This window comes from Aedes aegypti, chromosome 1, assembly GCF_002204515.2.
Source record: "Aedes aegypti strain LVP_AGWG chromosome 1, AaegL5.0 Primary Assembly, whole genome shotgun sequence".
In the NCBI taxonomy this organism is placed as follows: Eukaryota; Metazoa; Arthropoda; class Insecta; order Diptera; family Culicidae; genus Aedes; species Aedes aegypti.
Window position 1 is genome coordinate 135,746,631 of NC_035107.1, and position 19,360 is coordinate 135,765,990.

Below are 19,360 nucleotides of genomic sequence, written 5' to 3' on the forward strand. Positions count from 1 at the left end.
GAAAATCAAAACTTTGTCTTAAGAACAAGCTTTTGATATTCAAACAAATTTTCAGGCCAGCCATGTTGTATGCTGTACCAATATGGACTAGCTGTTGTAATACCAGGAAGAAAGCTCTGCAGAGAATTCAAAATAAAATTTTGAAAATGATTCTGAGGCTTCCTCCCTGGTATAGTACCAATGAGTTACATAGAATATCCAATGTTGAAACATTGGAACAAATGTCAAATAAAATAATAAATAATTTCAGGCAAAAATCGTTACAATCTTCTATTGCCACGATTAATGCGTTATATGTTTAGGTTAAGTTAGGTTAAGTATATTTAAAGCGTTTTTTTTTCTCTTATAAGCAGGTGAAATCAACTCACCTGTAAAAAATCTGAACTGCTACGGCAAATGAAATGTTACATGTTGTTAACAATATGTTAATAAAATCTTAAATTTGTTTTACCAAATTAGGATGATAGTGTTGTCTTATAACACAGAACACCTAGATATAAGAAATGAATGTAATGTTTGGAATGATACTAATAAAGATAGTAAAAAAAAAAAATAAAAAAAAAAAAATAAAAAAAAAAGTGTGAATCAGGCTTAAATTTTTAACGATTGGTCACTACCAACGAGTGACCAATGAGTTGAATTTTCATCACAAACGGTTGTCCTTGTTGAACTAAAACCGTTTTTAATCAATATTAGGGCATAAGAAAACCATTGAAGGCAGAAAACAATTTTGGTCATGATTTACTAAAATTTCTCTTGTGTGGGGCGTTTCAATCTGAAAACAAAAATCAATGGATAAATGGCATTGCAACTGATGTTTCTTCTCTGAAATCGATTGCCTTAAGAGGTTTTTGTACAACAAATTTGTTACAGATTTTAAACTCGGGGGTGTTGATCCTTAACTTTTCAATATTTTACTATAAGTATTTCTTCGAAATTGCTTTATATGCATTTCTTTCAAGCATTCTATTTGGAATTGATGGTCAAAATCGTAATTAACTTGGGAATAACACGTGATCTAAGTCTAAAAAAATGAATTAAAACTTTATTTCTTGAACTTTATACAAATCGCTAAACGGTTTGAACTAATTGATTAGATTGCATAATAAACGTACATCATTTTAACCCAAATTCGCATGGCAAGGAAACACGATCACCAGAAAGTATATAGACAAGCATCAATATAGTAATTTGAAATCAAAGTTGAACAAAGTGCCAATTATGTGCCAGATACTGCTGTGGTAAAAAATCCAATTGAAATCCAAATAATAAATTATGCATTTCAAGTTCCATTGCTTCGAGGCTCTCAAATAAACTAAATGATATTTTTTTAATTTAAAGAGCTCATAGAAACAGAAAAGTTGGTGACTTTCTGTAAGTTCTTCGAAAGCAATGGTTTACAGTTTGGACTTTTTGGTAGCAGTACTGGCGGCTAATTGTCAGGATGGATCGATGATTTCCGGTGGTTCGTTTGCAGCTGTGCGATTGGCGGAAATTGAATTGCTTTGTTCGTAGCGAATGTTCATCGTGTTGGAATTGCCTGGTTCCAGTACGTATCCAATGGATTTGTAGAACGGGATCAGCTTATCTTTGCAATCCAGAGACATCTTGTAGCATCCGAGACGTTGGGCAAGCAGTGAGACCGTAACCACGATGCTGTAAATAGTGAAATGAATAAATAGTGAAATGAAAAAAAAAAATGGATAGGCATATAGGAGATTAAACAAACTTTTTAAATGATAGATCTATTTATCAAACTTTACCAAAAATAAGAAAAAGTTTTGACTTACAGTTTTCCTAGCTGTTTTCCACGGTATGTGTCATCCACGACGACATCTTCGAGCCGGCCACGAACAGAACATCCATGAATGAATTTGTGCTCCAATACCAGCGTGGCGCTACCGATGATTTTATCGTAACGACTATCCACTATTACCGTCACGTAATAATCTCCACTTGCACGCATTTGAGCAAATCGATCTGTAACGAAAAAAAAAATAAAATCAATTGATAGACAAATCTACAAGAGTATGCTGATATTTTCTTCATGGAATCTCCCAAAAAATTTGTTTGATAAAATCTTGTTTTTATTGAATAACACATGGGCCCATTCACATATTTCATAACGCTGAAGGGGGTGTGTGGGTGTCTTTAAGGTGTTACAGGTCATACAAAATTCGGTAAATATTAAAAACTGACAAAATGTCTGACTGACGAAATTTCCATCGACCACTCATTTAGCGATCATTTTAAATTCGCTATGTTACAAACCTCACTAGCAGAGGCGCGCGCATCGTTTTGCTTCGTGTTTGACGTTTCACTCTACCGACATCTGAAGGTCTTTTCGCACGAAACAGTATTTCCACAGAGAACAGACGTTCATCTTTACTCGTCCGCGTGTGTAAATCATTGTATTGGTCATTCTAAAGTATGTCGTTATGCTTCTGTTACGCGGCGCTGTCCTCAGATTGAGTAGGCTACGAAATTGCCGCTTTTTACACTTCAGCGCTAGTGTTGGTATCGAAAATTGCCACTTGTCGCTAGCGCTGCTGATGGTTGATTCGAACCTTTACACATGGTATTGATGAAATTTCGTTCGAGCCTCCATGCCTGTTCTCTGTGGTTTTTCCTGCAACATGCAGCGTTGGGAAACTCGTGCTCGCGAGTTAAAAATTACTCACTCTCTTACTCGTTTGCGAGTAATACTCTCGCTGTGAGTTACTCATTCCTTACTCTTACTCACGCGAGAGTATGACGTCATAACTCACTGCGAGTATTACTCACGTAAAGAGTAATACTCGCAGTGAGTATGACGTCATTACTCTCGGGTGAGTGAGTAAGTTACTCTTTGTGAGTATGGTGAGTAACCAAATCCCGAAGCAAAATTAAATTGTACTTTAGTATGTTTTGTTCTAGGTGAAAGACTTTAAATATAAATAATAATTCATGTATGTTTACAGCTGCTGTCGACTTCTGTATTGTGATATGCATTTTTTAGTATGGGTGTTTAAACATTACTGAATTTAGAGTAACTTTTTAAACATGGTTCAACAAGTAATAATGACGAAAGTATTTTTGTGTTCTAATATTTCCCACACCAATTTCGTTCGTATAGCGACATAAAACAATACTGAAACTTTTTTTACTGACAATAAAATTTTAATAGAAATATAAGTAAAAGTGTTATACATAAAGTTTGTCTACGATTGACATCTTGCCCATTTCATATGATGCTATTTGAAGATGCTTGACAAGTGTAATGCTCGATTGGCTGCTGATTTTAACGACTTTGACAATATGTGATACTTGGCTTCTTGTTAGTTTACTTTTCCTTTTGTCTGTTCTTTGTGTTGCCAGAAAACTGGTGCGCATAATTAAAAATTGAAAAGGAGAGCGAAAAAGGCTAAGCACAGAAGAAATGATTGCTGATATTGCCGTACAAATCATTACTGGAAACGCTGTTCGGCGAACCAATCTGAGGTTGATTCGTTTTGGCACGAAATACAGATACATATTGTCTTGTCTCTGTCTCAGGTTTTAATTATTGCGGTTGTGCTATGATCCTTTTGTTTTAGTATACTTGTACGTAATACCGCTTATTTAAGTAATTCTCAATACGGAGAAAAAAAAACCTTAAGTTTTGAGTTCAATTTAATTTAAAATGATTATTTTACCTAATAAATAGATGCTGAGATAACTTTGCTATGCGTGTTATGAATTCTTGAGACATGATCCAAACTAGGGTCGTAGGTTCATGCACCATAGAGATGATCATCTAATTTTCATCAAAATGAAAGGTTGTGCGACGAAACCCAATACAAGCCAAAACGAAGTTAAACAATATTGAGTACGATGCGAACAATACCAAGCTGAACCAGCACATCAAGTGTGTAATTTTAAAACATTCTGAAGAACTGTTTCTGGGCTGATTATATCTACTTTTTCACTAAGTATATGACACACAAAGAAGCTTCGTAATCCTAAGCATCTCTGTTCGTGGTAAAATTAAAGAAGTTGAAGCAGAAATCAGCAATAAAAACGATTTTCTAATACGTGTTTAAATTGCACATATGGTATGCATCAGTTAAAAGAAGTAAATTATACCTGACTAGTGTGTACTTTAGAACACCGGTTTATGGACACAAACTGACAATTATATATATTTTTTAAATTTAATCTTTTAGCTGCTTAATCTTTTGGAGTATTTAGTGAGTAGAGAATCTATGAGATGAATTCACAATAAAAAGTAGGGTGCTCATATCACCCCATCGATGAAAAAATCAGCTCGAAAAATGACAAGTTGAATCATTCTTCATTCGTGAAATTTATAAGGTAACGGATGCCATGCGGATCTAATGTACTGATCTAAAATTATAAATAGTTTAAACAATTAAATTTCCATCTTTTCATTTGAATAAGGCCGCAACAAGAACACCTTACTCATTACCTATCATTAATATGAGCCATACGCAAGCTTTTAGAACATTTACAACACTTGAAGTGAGTAAAATTACTCACGAGTGAGTTAGCGCTAGTCAAAAACTCACTCACGAGTATGAGTTGTACAGCTTGAACTCACGCCTGAGTATACTCACGCGAGAGTTCAAGCTGTACAACTCATACTCGCGAGTGAGTTTGCAGTTTTCAGTGAGTACTCACGAGTTTCCCAACACTGGCAACATGATCACCAGATGATAATGGTTTAAACTGGGCGATGGATTTTGATTAAATTTGTTACGTCTGTTTGTCTGTGCCTAAGCGCTTGGTACTAAAATTTGGACAGGGTTCTATGACCCTGTTGATAAAAAAGCTCTGATTTTTTAATGAAAAAAAAAAAACTTGTTTTATTGAATTTGATGCAAACATTACATTACAAACGTAAACTGTATTTATAATGGTCTATTTTTCGAATTTCGTCATTTGTTTCAAATACAAATTGTACATAATTTGAGATTTGTTTCGTTGTTTCTATTCTCTCTGCTCTAATAAGTAAATCTTATGTAGAATAACTACATATTTCATAGTTTTTGTCTCGTAATTTGTGTCTATATATTCATCACAATTTTGCTAAGTAACGTGTACTGCCATAATAATCTGATTTTCGAACATTTGTGTTCTGAAATCTAACTAACAACATAACAACCTGGACAATCTCCGTATGAGACTCTTTTTTGTAATTATCTCGTAGCAATCTTTTCGTGGATAATTAGATAGTAGACTGACTTTTGGCCAGAGCTTAAGTTTTGTCATTGATATTCTTGAAAATATTTAACCAACATTGATTTGAATGCTCTTCAATTACCTTTGCTATCGGAAGAAAATCAAGCATTTTCTTATAAATTTCAGACGAAATTAAGAAATACGCTCGGCAGGTCTTATTTTCCGAAGTTCCAAAATAGCTTTATAAGAAATTCTTTCTGAAATAGATACCTTCCTGAATCCCAACTGTAATTGCGTCCAAAGGAATGCCACTAACTTTGCAAGATATATTGGAAGCAAAGTCGCATAGAAATTTCTCCAGATGAGCTACCCCTTGTGCATTCAGATATACAGTAAAAAACTTCGATCATTCCGACAGGAATCTTGCAAAACAAAAATATCGAATTTTTGCGCCAACAAATTCCGCCAAACATTATTGCACCAAAAGTTTGCTAGAAAAATCTCTATAACGTTTAAAGGTGTTCATTTTTGTTTCATCAAATCGTCTTCGTGGAGATGATTTTTTTCAAGATTTGTTCTAAGTGTTACGTCTATTTGTCTGTGATGAATCTCCTATTAGAATACTTATTTACTAAAGGAATCTCTAAATCTGAAAGCTATTTCAAGTAGAATTTGTCGATAAATTGGTTCATCTCATCCTCATAGTATTAAAAGAATAATCTTGGGACGCGATGCAATAGTGATATCCAGGCGTATTTCAAGAAGAGTGTTTGGAAAGACAACTAGAAAAAATCATAAAAAGGAAAGAATAATTTATAGATAATGCTCTCGAGATAATTTTGGAGATATTAAATAATACACATTGGACAAAACTTCTAGTAGAAAGTGTATAAATTGCAAACTCTATGTGATTTCTAAAAAATCCTACACACTTAAATTATTTCACCAACTTTAGCAAAACGAATCGCCGAGAACCCAACAATTGAGAACTCGATAATTTTCAATACCGAATCTCGGTACTTGTTTTACCGAGATTGGGGCAATCTAATTTTTTTAACGAGAACCCGGTGAAAGTTACCGAGATTCAGTAAACGTTTACTTAGATCTCGGTAAGAAATTTACCGAGATTCGGTAAATATTTACCGAGATATCAGCTATTGGATTCTTGGCGAAACCGTTTACCGATGTCGATTCCCGAATTTGTGTGTAGAAAATAAAAGCCTGTGTTAATCTAAAACATGTTCAAGTGGATTCCTAGATTAATAATAAAATAATTAGGGTGTATGTTATGTAATGCAAGTATCCTGAAAAAGATTGTTTTTTAGAAAAAAAAAATGTAATTCAAAAGTAAAAACAAAAAAAAAGATCTTAGAACGAACTTTTGGAAGAAATGGAATACTGGAATATTGTAGGACTTAATCCATTTAGGGTTTTTTTAATAGAACTACATTTAAAAATAACGGAATTATGGCGCTCGTGTTCTGAAAGTACCATTGATTCCATTCATGGAAATTCTTTTACCATACTTTTGAAGTAATGCTTGAAAGAAGGTTTTGATTTAAAATTGATCTTTAATCGACTAACATTTGATGTGCAATAGCGGCAATAGCTGAACTGATGTACATTTCAAGCGGTTAATATAAGACTTTTCAAACATATAACTCACTCAGATATTGCGCCAACGACACATCGCCTACTGAGGTTAGCTGGGACAAGATCTGCAGGAAACCGCGGTGGAAGTCTCCGCTCTGCAATGGCCGCACCTTCATCCATGGTTCACCGGGATTAGCGGCCGAAATCGGCGGACTAAACTTCGCAGGTGACCGCGAAAAGTCCAAGTCCAGCAGTAACGACCGGTCGTAAAGCGACAGTTCTTGCTATTGGAAAAAGGAAAAAAGCACATAGTTATGATTTTTGCTGTGACCTTGAAAGTTTACCCGGCTGTTAAGCGAGCATTAACTCAATGTTGTAAGCTTGTAAGCTCTATATAACCGTGCAAAAAGCCACGGTGCTCCCCAGACCGTTGTTATCAGAAACAAATCTGTGCTCACCAGTCGTTTGCTATGGCTAAGTTGCATGTCTGGCCAAAATTCTAAAAACAATCGTCGGGCTCGTTTGGAGGTTACGCCTTTTTGATGATATGAGTACAGACAAACTGACGTAACATTTAATACAATTTTCTTTAAAATCCGTCGCCCAGTTCACACTATCATCGTTCGCGTACTGTACCTGTGAAGTTAAGCTGGACCCGTTGGCGAAAGCTAGCGGTGGTAATCCTTCTTGGACACCGTCTTGGGAAAAAAACCTATTCACGTCTTCTTTCGTTTATCCCACTTCCAAAAAAGTGGGATTTAAAACTGTCACTAAACGTGGCAAGAATGAAAGAAAGGACGTTTCTCCGGAATGCCAACTTTCTTCCAAGGGTGAAAAGGATAATGTTGATAATTGCATCGAAATGAGCAATCAATCAGTTCGATGCTCTAGACAAATTTTCCGAACACCAAATCGAAGCAGTCTCTAGCCCAGGCTCTTTGATTCAAGTGAGGAAGCAAAGAGTGCCGTCTATCATGGTCAGTTGTTCCGAATTTGGGGGATTTAGGCAGGAGATCAAGAACTTCATTAGGGGAATCAAGGTCTCCTTCCAAATCACAAAGAAAGGAGACTGTCGCGTTTTGCCGGAAACTCTTAAAGATCGCGATCTTCTTCTCAAACATCTTTAAGCGAAGAAGCACAAATTCTTTACTTATGTCGACAAAACTGAACGTTTGTTCAAAGTCGTCTTGAAAGGTCCCTCAAGTGACTATAAGTCACCTGAAGAGATCAAAAATGGAATAAATGATTTACTTGGATTTTCCTCAGTCCAAGTAATCATTATGAAAAAATCCCAATCTGGCATTGTTCGGAAAGGGCTTTCTCAAGAATACTATTTAGTTCACTTTAACAAAAAAGATCATGACCCCACAGTTATAGTTCAAATAGTGTGGAGTCCAACCTATAAAATTCAATAAAACAACATGGAAAACGTAAAATGGTAATTTAAAAGCACGAATCGAATCGTTTCAAATTAGAACTTCGGTTAGTAAACAATTTTGAGTATAATGTTTACATAGGATTGCATAAAAATTAAAAATTGTATCGGTTTCTGAAAACCATATTATGGATCAACGTTCATATTATGGATCAAATTGTGACATATTACGGATCAGTGCGCAAAATCAAGAGATTTTCAACTCAATGCATATGTATTGCATGTTTTGACGAAAGTTAACAATGCGTCATATATTACTGCAAAAAATAGCAGTGTTCGAGCTGGAAACAAGGGTAAAATGCCTTTTGTTTGTGATGCTGCATTGTAATAACTGAGACATGTACTGTTTTCGCTCAACACCAATTTTTTCACCCATTTTTGTCGGCTAAAAAATGAAATTTACAAACCTTGATGTTTTATTAGTTTTATCCTTAGTGCTATTGTCTGAAAATGTCGAATCCAATGCTTAAAATGGCAGAAATCTAGATTCTCTGGAAGTGATCCATAACCGTGGTAAACAATCATTTCCTGATCCATATTATGGATCACTAGTTAGAAGTGCTAATATTCGATATTTAGAATCAACAATCGAGAAAAATGTTTTCCAAAGATGGATTCATACTCAATCGAAACGAATGAGTATAAATTTGAATTTTACATTTGAATTTTACCACCTGTGCACAGCTGTGGGAGCTTATGAATGCTGACGGCACTTCTTACAGAAAACGAACATATAATGATAGCTGTGTGGTACCAACTAAACATTTGTCAAATACTCCGCTATTTAGCGGTTGAACGTTGTGCTTAACACTACAAATGGTAGAAGACAAATAGTATAACATGGGAAAAATATATTTTACGTGAACTTTTATGTTTTGAGCGAGTTATCCGATGTTGAACGCCAAAGTGATCCGTCACTGTGGGTGATCCGTAACTGTGTGGGCATGGTATTAAAGCTTTAGAAAAAGCTAGACTTATGTTTGATGTCCGTGTGACATGGGAACATTTCCAGAAACCTGGAGGAAATTACCAGAACCCCACTCAGTGTTGTCTGTGCCAAAAGTGGGGTCATGGTACAAAATATTGCCGCATGGATGCTAAATGCATGATTTGCGGAGGTTTTTCTCACGCTAAGGACGTCTGTCCAGCGAAGGAAGATACCGATAAGTTCATATGCGCCAATTGCGGGGGCAATCATAAGTCAAATTTTTGGGCGAATGTATCTACCCACGGAAAATCCTTTGCCGATATCGTAGCAGGTAACTCCTCTCCTATTCGTTCTATGAGTACCCATTCTACTTGTTTCAAATCAAATGGAAAAAAAACCCTACCGCCACAGGTAACTCCTACTCCGCCTCATCGTATATCGAAAATTCTAATGGAAAATCATCAAATGTACCCACTTTAAATAATATGTCTGCCTCTGATTTTAATTTTCTAACTGAATAATTGAATCTAATGATTGATGCAATGTTCAAAGCCACCACTATGACTGAAGCAGTCCAAGTCGGTGTAAAATTTGCTAATCAAATTGTTATTGGATTACGTTTTTCTAATGGATCTAAATAATAATTTAAATATTTTAAATTGGAATGCTCGTTCTTTGAATGGTAAAGAGGACGAGCTGTTTAATTTTCTTACAGCTAATAACGTGCATATAGCAGTTATTACTGAAACATATTAAAAACCTGGATCCAAACTAAAAAACGATCCTATCTTTTTTGTTTATCGTAATGATCGACTTGATGGAACATGTGTGGGAGTTGCAATCATCATTCATAGGCGTATAAAACATCAACTGTTTTCGTCATTTGAAACTAAAGTTTTTGAAACTTTAGGTGTTTCTGTTGAAACACAGTCTGGTAAATATACTTTCATAGCTGCCTATTTGCCTTTTCAATGCTCTGGACAGCAAGTTAATTTGCTCCAAACTGACTTGCAAAAATTTACTCATGCTGATTTTGATTCTGATCATGTCATATATAAAACATATATTGACTCTAATCTTGGTGTTATCATTTCTTTACAAACAAAACTTGATATTGACAATGCTCTTGAAACCTTAACAAATTCCATTGTTGAAGCCAGGAGCATTGCAATTCCAAAATGTGCAGTAAAATTCGAATCCGTGATTATAAACGATGATCTTAAACTCTTGATCCGTCTTAAAAACGTGAGGAGAAGGCAATTTCAACGCACTCGCGATCCTGCTATGTAAATTATATGGCAAGATTTGCAGAAAGAAATCAAGAAACGTTTTTCAAATTTAAAAAATAAAAATTTCGAAAATAAAATTTCTCTATTGAACCCTGGCTCTAAGCCCTTTTAGAAATTTTGAAAAAAACTTCAGAAGCTAATACCGGCATTGAAAGAGGAAACAAATTATTACTAACTAATTGTGAAAAAGCTTAAAAACTTGCTATGCAGTTTGAAAGCGCGCACAATTTTAATTTAGAACTTACTAGTCCAATTGAAAATCATACTCAGGGCTTCGAAATATTCTCAATCAAATCAAGAGAACGTTTTCGAAAATGCCTGGGAGACTGATTTGGAAGAAGTGAGAACTTTTATTAAAAAAATCAAAAATATGAAAGCTCCTGGCGATAATGGAATTGTCTACATCCTCATCAAGAAACTTCCAGAAAGTAGCTTATCATTCTTAGTTTATATATCTAACAAATGTTTTCAATTAGCATATTTTCCTGACAAATGGAAAAAAATCCTAAGGTTGTACCAATTTTAAAACCAGACAAAAATCCTGCAGAAGCTTCTAGTTATCATCCAATGCTCTTCTAGACATAAAAAAAGCATATAAACACTGATACTGATTATAATCTATGCCCAGGGAAGTCAAGAAAATTTCCATTGGACCGACCGGGAATCGAACCCAGACACCTTCAGCATGGCTTTGCTTTGTAGCTGCGGACTCTAACCTCTCGGCTAAGAAGGCCCTTGTAACTCTATTTGATAGATATTCTCCGTTCAATCCAACGCTGATTCGTATCTGTGTGCGTTTTATAACTGTTGAGCGACTGTACCTTCAAAACGGGCTCCGAGATATTTTTTCGGACATGCAAGTAAGCCATAGAAAACGACTGGTGAGTGTAGATTTGACGGAGTTTTTTTACTGATAAAATCGGTCTGGGGAGCACCGTGAAAAGGTGTATACACTTCCGCATTTGCCGGTTCGATTGTAATTCAAAGCACCAACGCGTCGACCACTCTCTTTTGGTGCGACTTTTGTAATTACCACAACAAATCCATGGCATTATCAATATACCAGTTTGCCAATTAGGTACTGGTGGACATGCAACCAGTTTTCGACAATGTGCATGAATGACCGGTTTCACATCGTAGGGGTGTGAAATTGGAGCGTAAAAAGTGTCTTGTTTCGGATGGATGCCACGTTTGCAGCCGCCACCACTTGATAAATCCTAAAACAAACTTAGAATCTTCACGGTCACCGATGCCAGTAACTTACCTCGGGATGTGAGGCACCCATCCTTGCGAATACCCCAGCCACGAGTGACGAGAAGTAGATTAAATCAATCAACGTCGAGCACTGCAACTATAACAACTCGTATTAGCAAATGAAAGGGTGTTCTTGATTGAAGGTGACTTAGTGACTGAATGGCGCTTAACTTCAGACACTTCAGTCTGATCACCACATAATAAAAGTAAAAGAAACCGCTTACTATCACTGTTGTAGATGGCAATAGTCACTTTTTACGATGTACAATAAATAAATGCGTGTTTAATAACAATTTTATCTATTATGTATTGGACAGCTTCAAAGACTGTCAGGCTGGCGTGCCAGCCAGTGAGTGACTGAGGCGTGCCAGCGTGGAGGAATGTACACCTGTGCTCGGAACAGCATAAGATCCGATAAGGATAGAAATAGGCCAGGAGAAGTGGATGAACTTGTCATTCATTTTTCTGTCAAATCTCATACAAAATCTACTTTTTCTTTGACAGAAATTCACTCTAGGTGAACCACTTCCCCTGGCCTATGAGAGAATTCAATCGTACAGGCGAAAGTGAATGTTGAGTTCGACGAATACTTAGAGCAGACAGAATCAGGAACAAAATACGACCACTCATTTAAGGTGAAATATCTCGGAATCTAAAGATGGCCGGCACAATGGCCGACTTCTACCCCTACTCACGTTTTTAAAGGCACAAAACTGGCGAAATAGTTGGCAAACGTTCCTGATCTTCTTATTTTAAGCTTTCTGCTAGTGCCCAAAGCCAAAATAAAAAAGTGCACTGTTGTGGGATGCTTGTTCGCGAGATTTGTGCCTTTGAAGTTTTAGTGCAATCTTAGAAGTTGATTCCAAACTGTTTCACCTTAAGACTGAACGAACAGTATTCATTCGTTTAAGATAGGGGAATTGGATGAAACTATTTGCCGGTGAATCCAAATGTATACCATATATTTATGTAAATATTAAACGCAATGGACCGATGCAAGTGTTCATGAATTTGACGTTTGAGCGGTGCCAAATTCATTCGTTTCCATGGTCACATAAATAACACGGCACCGCTCAAACGTCAACGAGTGAACTCGTGCATTGGTCCATTGTAAATTAATAAATCCTACATGAGTCGATATTGAGGAGACCATATGATATATGATATCATAGGATATACGAGTAATTGATAAGAAGTGCTTTGGATACCTGTTTTATGGGATCATTATACATATGAAGTAGCCGTGATCATTTATTTTTAATATTATTTCTTGAGACTACATCAAGTTATGGACCAATGACTTTCGAACGGTTAACTGTAGTTTTCGTGAGGAAGGACAATCAACTCTCTGTAACTTGAGACTAAAGGGACTAACGAGTTATGAAGATATCGTTTTATAAAATACATTATTAGTTCAACTTTTGTGCAACTAATGGCGTAAATAAGAGATGGACAGGGGAGGACTAAGCCATCCCCCTCTCCCCAACCGTGAAACATGTACTTGGCCTCCCAAAACTTTTTCGAAAAAAAAATGACGAAATTTCTTAAACTGCATGTTTAATATAACAGCCATTGCATGAAAAACCGATCTAGTGGGTCACCGAATTCCGTGAAAATTGTGTTCACGTTAATATTTTGTTCCTTATCTGAAATTAGGATACACGTGTTTTTGGATTTTTTATAAGGGTGACCATTTCCGAAATAGGGTGACCAGAAAATTCGCGATTTTGCTTAATTTTTATTCTAAAAAAAATCATAACTTTTGAACCGTTCGACCGATTTTCAATCTTTTTGAACGAAATGAAAGCTAAAGATTTTGACTTTTCAGGAAAAATATAAAATTTCACAAAAATTGTTTTTTCACATGAAAAAATATCATAAATTTCCGGTTTTTCATGTATTGATATTTAAAAAAATAAAAAATCTGGTGTGGTGAAACCTACAGTGTGTGCCGATGAAAAAAGACTGATTTTTGATTTTCAAAACAATATATCTCTAAAACTAAAAAACATACATCGCTGAAAATTCGACAGTAAACGTAAAATTTTCTGAACTTTCAAGAAAAAATGAGAACAGCAATAGCCTTTGGTCCCGAGGCCTTCAAAACACGAAAACAACGGAAATAAACGATTATTTTTTCATGTGAAAAAACAGTTTTTGTGAAATTTTATATTGTTCCTGAAAAGTCAAAATCTTTAGCTTTCATTTCGTCCAAAAAGATTGAAAATCGGTCGAACGGTTCAAAAGTTATGATTTTTCTTAAAATAAAAATTAAGCAAAATTGCGATTTTTCTGGTCACCCTATTTCGGAAATGGTCACTCTAATAAAAAAACCCAGAAACACGTCATTTCAGATACGGAACAAAATAACAAATTTTCACGGAATTCGGTGACCCACTAGATCGGTTTTTCATGAAATGGCTGATAAATTTACAAAATTTCTGAATGATCATTGTTTGAAAGCAATTCCAATGTGTAGGTTAATGGTTACTAGTTATGGCCATAGTCATTCCCTTTTTGGCCGAATGTACAATTTCACATTTTGAATCGTTTTGCATGTTTTAACAATCATATCGAACTACTAAAATGTACGGAACAATTCAAAATTGTATAACAATTCAATTTTTACATATGGCGAAATAGGGAACCACTATAGCTCTAACTGGTACACCTATCCTATATAGTTTCAAAATATCTCAAACTGCCAAAACCCTTTTTGTCCTTTATGTTCCCGATGTTGAAATTCATCGTAGCACGTTTTAAATTTAATTTAAAAACTAAAGTATCATCAGCTTTTATGATTTCACATTTTCAAACATGTTTTGAGATTTAGGGATCAATGATTACTATTTTAGACAAAACATTCCGTTTCACGGTTCAACTGAATGCCACCGCAGTTGTCACATCACATATTTCCATTGAAAGTACTCTTTCTACCAGTACTCTTTAAAGATACTTTGGATACCACCCTGAGGACTATTGTTTGTTATCCTTATGTGTACATTTGTCAACTTTTCGAAACAATGATTTCAATGATTAAGGATGGCATTACCGAGGATTCATGTCTCACATATGTTCTACAAACGATATGACGCTAGCAGGTCTTGTAGGTTTTTTGCCACATGATCACCGACGACCTATAAGGGGACACTATCAGCTCGGTTTGGTTACGACCTTAGAGGCGTTCAGGCATAATCCAACGAACGTAGCGTTATACCAAAGTCCGGTCGAACTAGTATTGAGCCATAGGTTCGAAGCTGTGCTTAATTCTATTAATGTCACTTTAACCTGTTCGAAGCTGTGCTTAATTCTATTAATGTTACTTTAACCTGATTGCCGTAGCAAGGGAAGGTCATTCGTGACAGCACAATTTGGGTAACACACCGACAGTAGATAGACTTTGGGCGCGGTGGGCCTGATCATGGGCCTCATAGTTTGATGACGAGTTGCACCGACGCCCCCGCGCATCCTCTCCTCTTAACCTCTTGTACCTATTAAACCTCTTGTAACTTTTTATACTCTAACTATTCCTATGCCTTTAATGCATCATGATTTCAATATTCTTCCTGGACCGGCAAGCTGGGTTTCCACTTCCAAAGGGCCGAAAAGACTGGGCAAGTCGGCGATCTTTTTCTGATAGAATGACCCGTCGAGCTTAGAGAACTTATGACATAACCCAATTGTCATTTTCTTTCAAGTTCAACTTCAAATGCTAGGAGTTACCAACCTCCTAGCTAGGCATTGCCATTAGCAAGCCTTGTCGTGCACAGCAGCTCAACTAACTGTGGCATCGACACCTCAACGTACCGCTTAATTGGAGCACCACCTCCAAATAGGTATTGCCGTGTACAATACCTGTCGAGTATGGCATCTCACGTGCCATATCATCGACCCCTCTTTCGACCTCGTTTTTGGAGCACCACCTCCAAATAGATATTGCCGTGTACAATACCTGTCGAGTATGGCAACTCACGTGCCATATCATCGACCCCTCTTTTTCGACCTCGTTTTTGGAGCACCACCTCCAAAATTAGTATTGAAGCTCACAATACTTTATCGAGCACGCCGGCTCGATACCTAACCTCTAATAATACCGCTAGCTTGGAGAGCCAACCTCCAAGCAAGGTGCTACCACCTGAAGCACCATGTCGAGTACGGCAACTCACGTGCCGTAGCATCGATCCTCACTAACAAACCGCCCTCAAATAGCGTCGTAGTAACCGAGAGCTCTGATGAGCTTGATCACTGACGCTTCAGTACTGCGATCATTGAATAGCACTTCTCGCACTGATCCAACGACGCCGCACTCTGCCAGTCAGTACGCAGTATCGCCCCTGAACCTCGGTCCATGAGTAAGTCGAGTATGTCCGATCCTCAGCCGAGTCAGAATTTTCTGATCTCGAGGATTAGGATTGTCTCGCCACTCTTCTGATGTATTCTTGATTCTGCGCAGGAAGGCCTCTCGGTTGTTAAACCACTCGGCGTTCCATACGCTTCGAGACGTTTGCTTCACCCAGCGGGTAGCGTCACAGTATGGCACGGCAAATACCTCCTGTTGAGCACGACGACCCTGGTTTGCTAGTTTATCAGCAGCCTCATTGCCTGGGATACCCGTATGGCCTGGTACCCAGACGAAGGTTATGTTCGTGAACCGTTGTACTTCTATCAACCACGTATGATCACTCCGCCCATGCTCAATGGCAGAGAGACAGCTTGCGGAATCAGAGAAGATGACGGTCTGAACCCCGTTAGCGAGCTTACAAGCCTGCAACAGGGCGTAGGCCTCAGCTGAGAAGATACCACAGAGACCGGGTAGCCGGCCGCAGTGGCTTACGGCACTTCCAGACACACCATAACCGACCTCGTCAAGAATCAACGAACCATCAGTGAAGAGGAAGGGTCTTCCGCTATACTGGGCCGCAACTTCTCCATATGCAGCCTTAGCTACATTAGGATTGGCTTTGGCACCGCACCGCTCCTTCACACTCCAGTCGACCTTCGGAGCCGACTCGTCCCAGGCCCTTTGCCACAATCGAGGCTTTGTGCACAAAGTGGGTAAGTCGGTATCCGTTAGCCTGTGCCACCAGGCAGAGGCCCTTTGAACCAAGGGCCCTCCGTCAGGAGGGTTACCCCTCTCGAGAGCCCGTAAGGCCTTGGTCGCCAGGTCCTCAGTCACCACGTGGATCAATGGCAACTTTCCGCACTCCACCAGTAGTGAAACCACCGGTGAAGATTTAAATGCGCCTGAGCAAATCCTGTAGGCCTCATTGTACTGAGGGGCTAGAATTGTGAGGATTGACGAGTCCCCTCTGCTCCAGAGTTCCGAACCATATAGTATGCTTGGGACAACTAGTGCCCTAGCAACCTTAGTCAAAGTGCAGCGGGAGGCCTCTGATGAACGACCACTAAGGGTCCGGAGAATGTTCAACTTGGCGTTGACAGACTCCTTAACTGCCTTGGCGTGCTTAACAAACGTAAGATTATTATCAATAGTCACGCCCAGCAGTTTCATCTCGCGCACTGCCTTGACTACCTGCTCGCCGATGCTAACGTGGTTCCTCTCGTACTGCACAGCATTTCCGTTAAAATAGCGTTCTGTTTCGTTCGCACACCAGTAGGGTAAAACTAACCTGTCTCACGACGGTCTAAACCCAGCTCACGTTCCCTTGAAAAGGTGAACAATCCTACGCATTGTGAATTTTGCTTCACAATGATAGGAAGAGCCGACATCGAAGGATCAAAAAGCCACGTCGCTATGAACGCTTGGCGGCCACAAGCTAGTTATCCCTGTGGTAACTTTTCTGACACCTCTTGCTAAAAGCTCTTTAAACCAAAAGGATCGTGAGGCCTAGCTTTCGCTGTCTCAATATGTACTGAACATCGAGATCAAGCCAGCTTTTGTCCTTATGCTCAGCGTGTGGTTTCTGTCCACACTGAGCTGACCTTTGGACACCTCCGTTATTGTTTAGGAGATGTACTACTTACTTTGAAAAATCATAACTCAAGAACGAAGCATCGTAGAAACAATTTTTTTTTATGAAAATGAAAGCAAATTTTCTCAGGAATAAAAAAAATGTTAACTGGAAAAAGTTTTCCACAAAAATTTCTACCGTTGAGAAAATTCGTAAAGAAAAGCCGAAAAAACTATGCTCCAACTCGTGGAAAATTTTCAAAAAAATATTTTTGAGAAGATAATTTTATAAGCTTTAATCGCTGAAATTTTTGAAATGTACTTTTTTTTCGTTTTTGAGTTATGGCCAATTTTGTGGAAAATGACCATATAAGCCTTTTCTTTGAAAACCCTTATTTCAGTCGAAGCATCGGAAAAACAAAGATTTTTTTTATCAAAGCAATTGCAAATTTTCTAAAACAACTGAAAATAAGATATGGGATTGGTTTTTATGAAGTATAAGTCGGAATGGATGATATTTTTCATGGAAAATTACACCGCTAAGAAAAACTGAAAAAAACTGTTTCTGCCTCAATTTTTCATTACACTGAAAAGGGATTCTTTCTTTTCTATGGAACAAATAGGATTAAGGTACCGTGGGGCAAGTGGGTAATGGATTTTGCATAGTTGGGATTCTTCAAATTCTAGAGACCTTAAATTAAAACATATGAGGTCGTGTATATTTTTTAGCTTCACTCCCACCAAATATAAGCAGTATACTGAAATTGATTTTTATGTAAAATTGAAGAAAAAAGTACAGACAAAGTTTTTGAAAATAGTCTCCTTACTTTTCACTTGCCCCACAGGTGGGGCAAGTGAAAAGTTTATCGTTTTGAACAATAAATCCAAAAACTAACAGTTACATTCACGATTTCTATTACCTTTAACATTTGTTAAGGCGTCTCAATGAACAATAACATAAGTAACATGTATACAAAGAAAATTTTATCTTGTTACTTGAATTTTCTTCTGTTCAGTTATGTTTGTTGAAATGATTCGACAACGTTATAACTGCAACATTCCCAACATTAGTTTCTACATCATGGGACAGCAATTGCATTTCTGCTCTGTAGATTTTCCACCGCTCGTTATTTGTTTTTAAGAAAGTCGGATATGACGTAGGATAACTCTTCAAAAGAAATCAAACGGAATCCTTCAATAAAGTATTTTAGAAACTTTTTTATGTGGATACACCTATACCCCATTTTCATGTTTTGAACTAGCTTTACATAGACATTCCACGAGATTTCCGTGCGTTGTCTTATATTGAAACTTTCCAATCAACGTCTTTCTTTTAATCGGCTGTCCGAAGTGAAAATATTATTACCGTAATATTTGGCAACCTTATTTTTAGAGAAGTTCCATGATTTGGCCATGATAATAGCTTTTAACGCTTTTAGTATAGTGTTTCTTGAATTATAAGCACGTTCTGTTAGTCTATGATAATTGCGAACCTTGTGTACTTATAGCTACCTAGAGAGAAAACACAAATTCAATCTCTAATGAGAAACTTTTCACTTGCCCCAGGTGATTGGAAAATTGACGGTGTTTCAATTTAGTTATTTTTAGGTCTATGTAGAATTAATTCTAAAACTTTTTTCATTGCAGTTTAAAACTGTCAGAGGGGACAACTTAGAAGTGGTGCAGAATAGTTTTTTCCGCAACTTTTTTCTACTGAAAATATTAAAATAAGATTGCACGCCGCCAACTTGTTACGGAGTACCAGTTAACAGGTTAACAATCTTTTGCTC

General features: G+C 37.3%; 1 protein-coding gene and 1 long non-coding RNA gene across 3 annotated transcripts; both read right to left on the reverse strand.

The window, feature by feature from the left end:
- Window positions 1–1,017: 1,017 nt before the first annotated feature.
- LOC5564041 (probable glucosamine 6-phosphate N-acetyltransferase) lies at window positions 1,018–12,029 on the reverse strand. 2 transcript variants are annotated; one of them, XM_011494914.2, is made up of 5 exons: window positions 11,884–12,029; window positions 11,670–11,756; window positions 6,827–7,037; window positions 1,791–1,980; window positions 1,018–1,656 (listed from the first exon to the last, which is right to left on the reverse strand). In XM_011494914.2, exons 2-5 carry the CDS (start codon window positions 11,688–11,690, stop codon window positions 1,440–1,442), a joined length of 639 nt encoding a protein of 212 aa, XP_011493216.1. In that variant the 5' UTR covers window positions 11,691–11,756; window positions 11,884–12,029; the 3' UTR covers window positions 1,018–1,439. The 2 variants fall into 2 exon arrangements, with proteins under 2 accessions (XP_011493216.1, XP_001648374.1); XM_001648324.2 differs by lacking the exon at window positions 11,884–12,029 and having other exon boundaries at window positions 11,670–11,836.
- Window positions 12,030–14,770: 2,741 nt separating this feature from the next.
- Window positions 14,771–15,168, reverse strand: LOC110674500. Its single transcript, XR_002498923.1, has 2 exons — window positions 14,989–15,168; window positions 14,771–14,947 (listed from the first exon to the last, which is right to left on the reverse strand). It is a non-coding gene; the product is annotated as an uncharacterized LOC110674500 (long non-coding RNA).
- Between the last annotated feature and the right edge of the window lie 4,192 nt (window positions 15,169–19,360).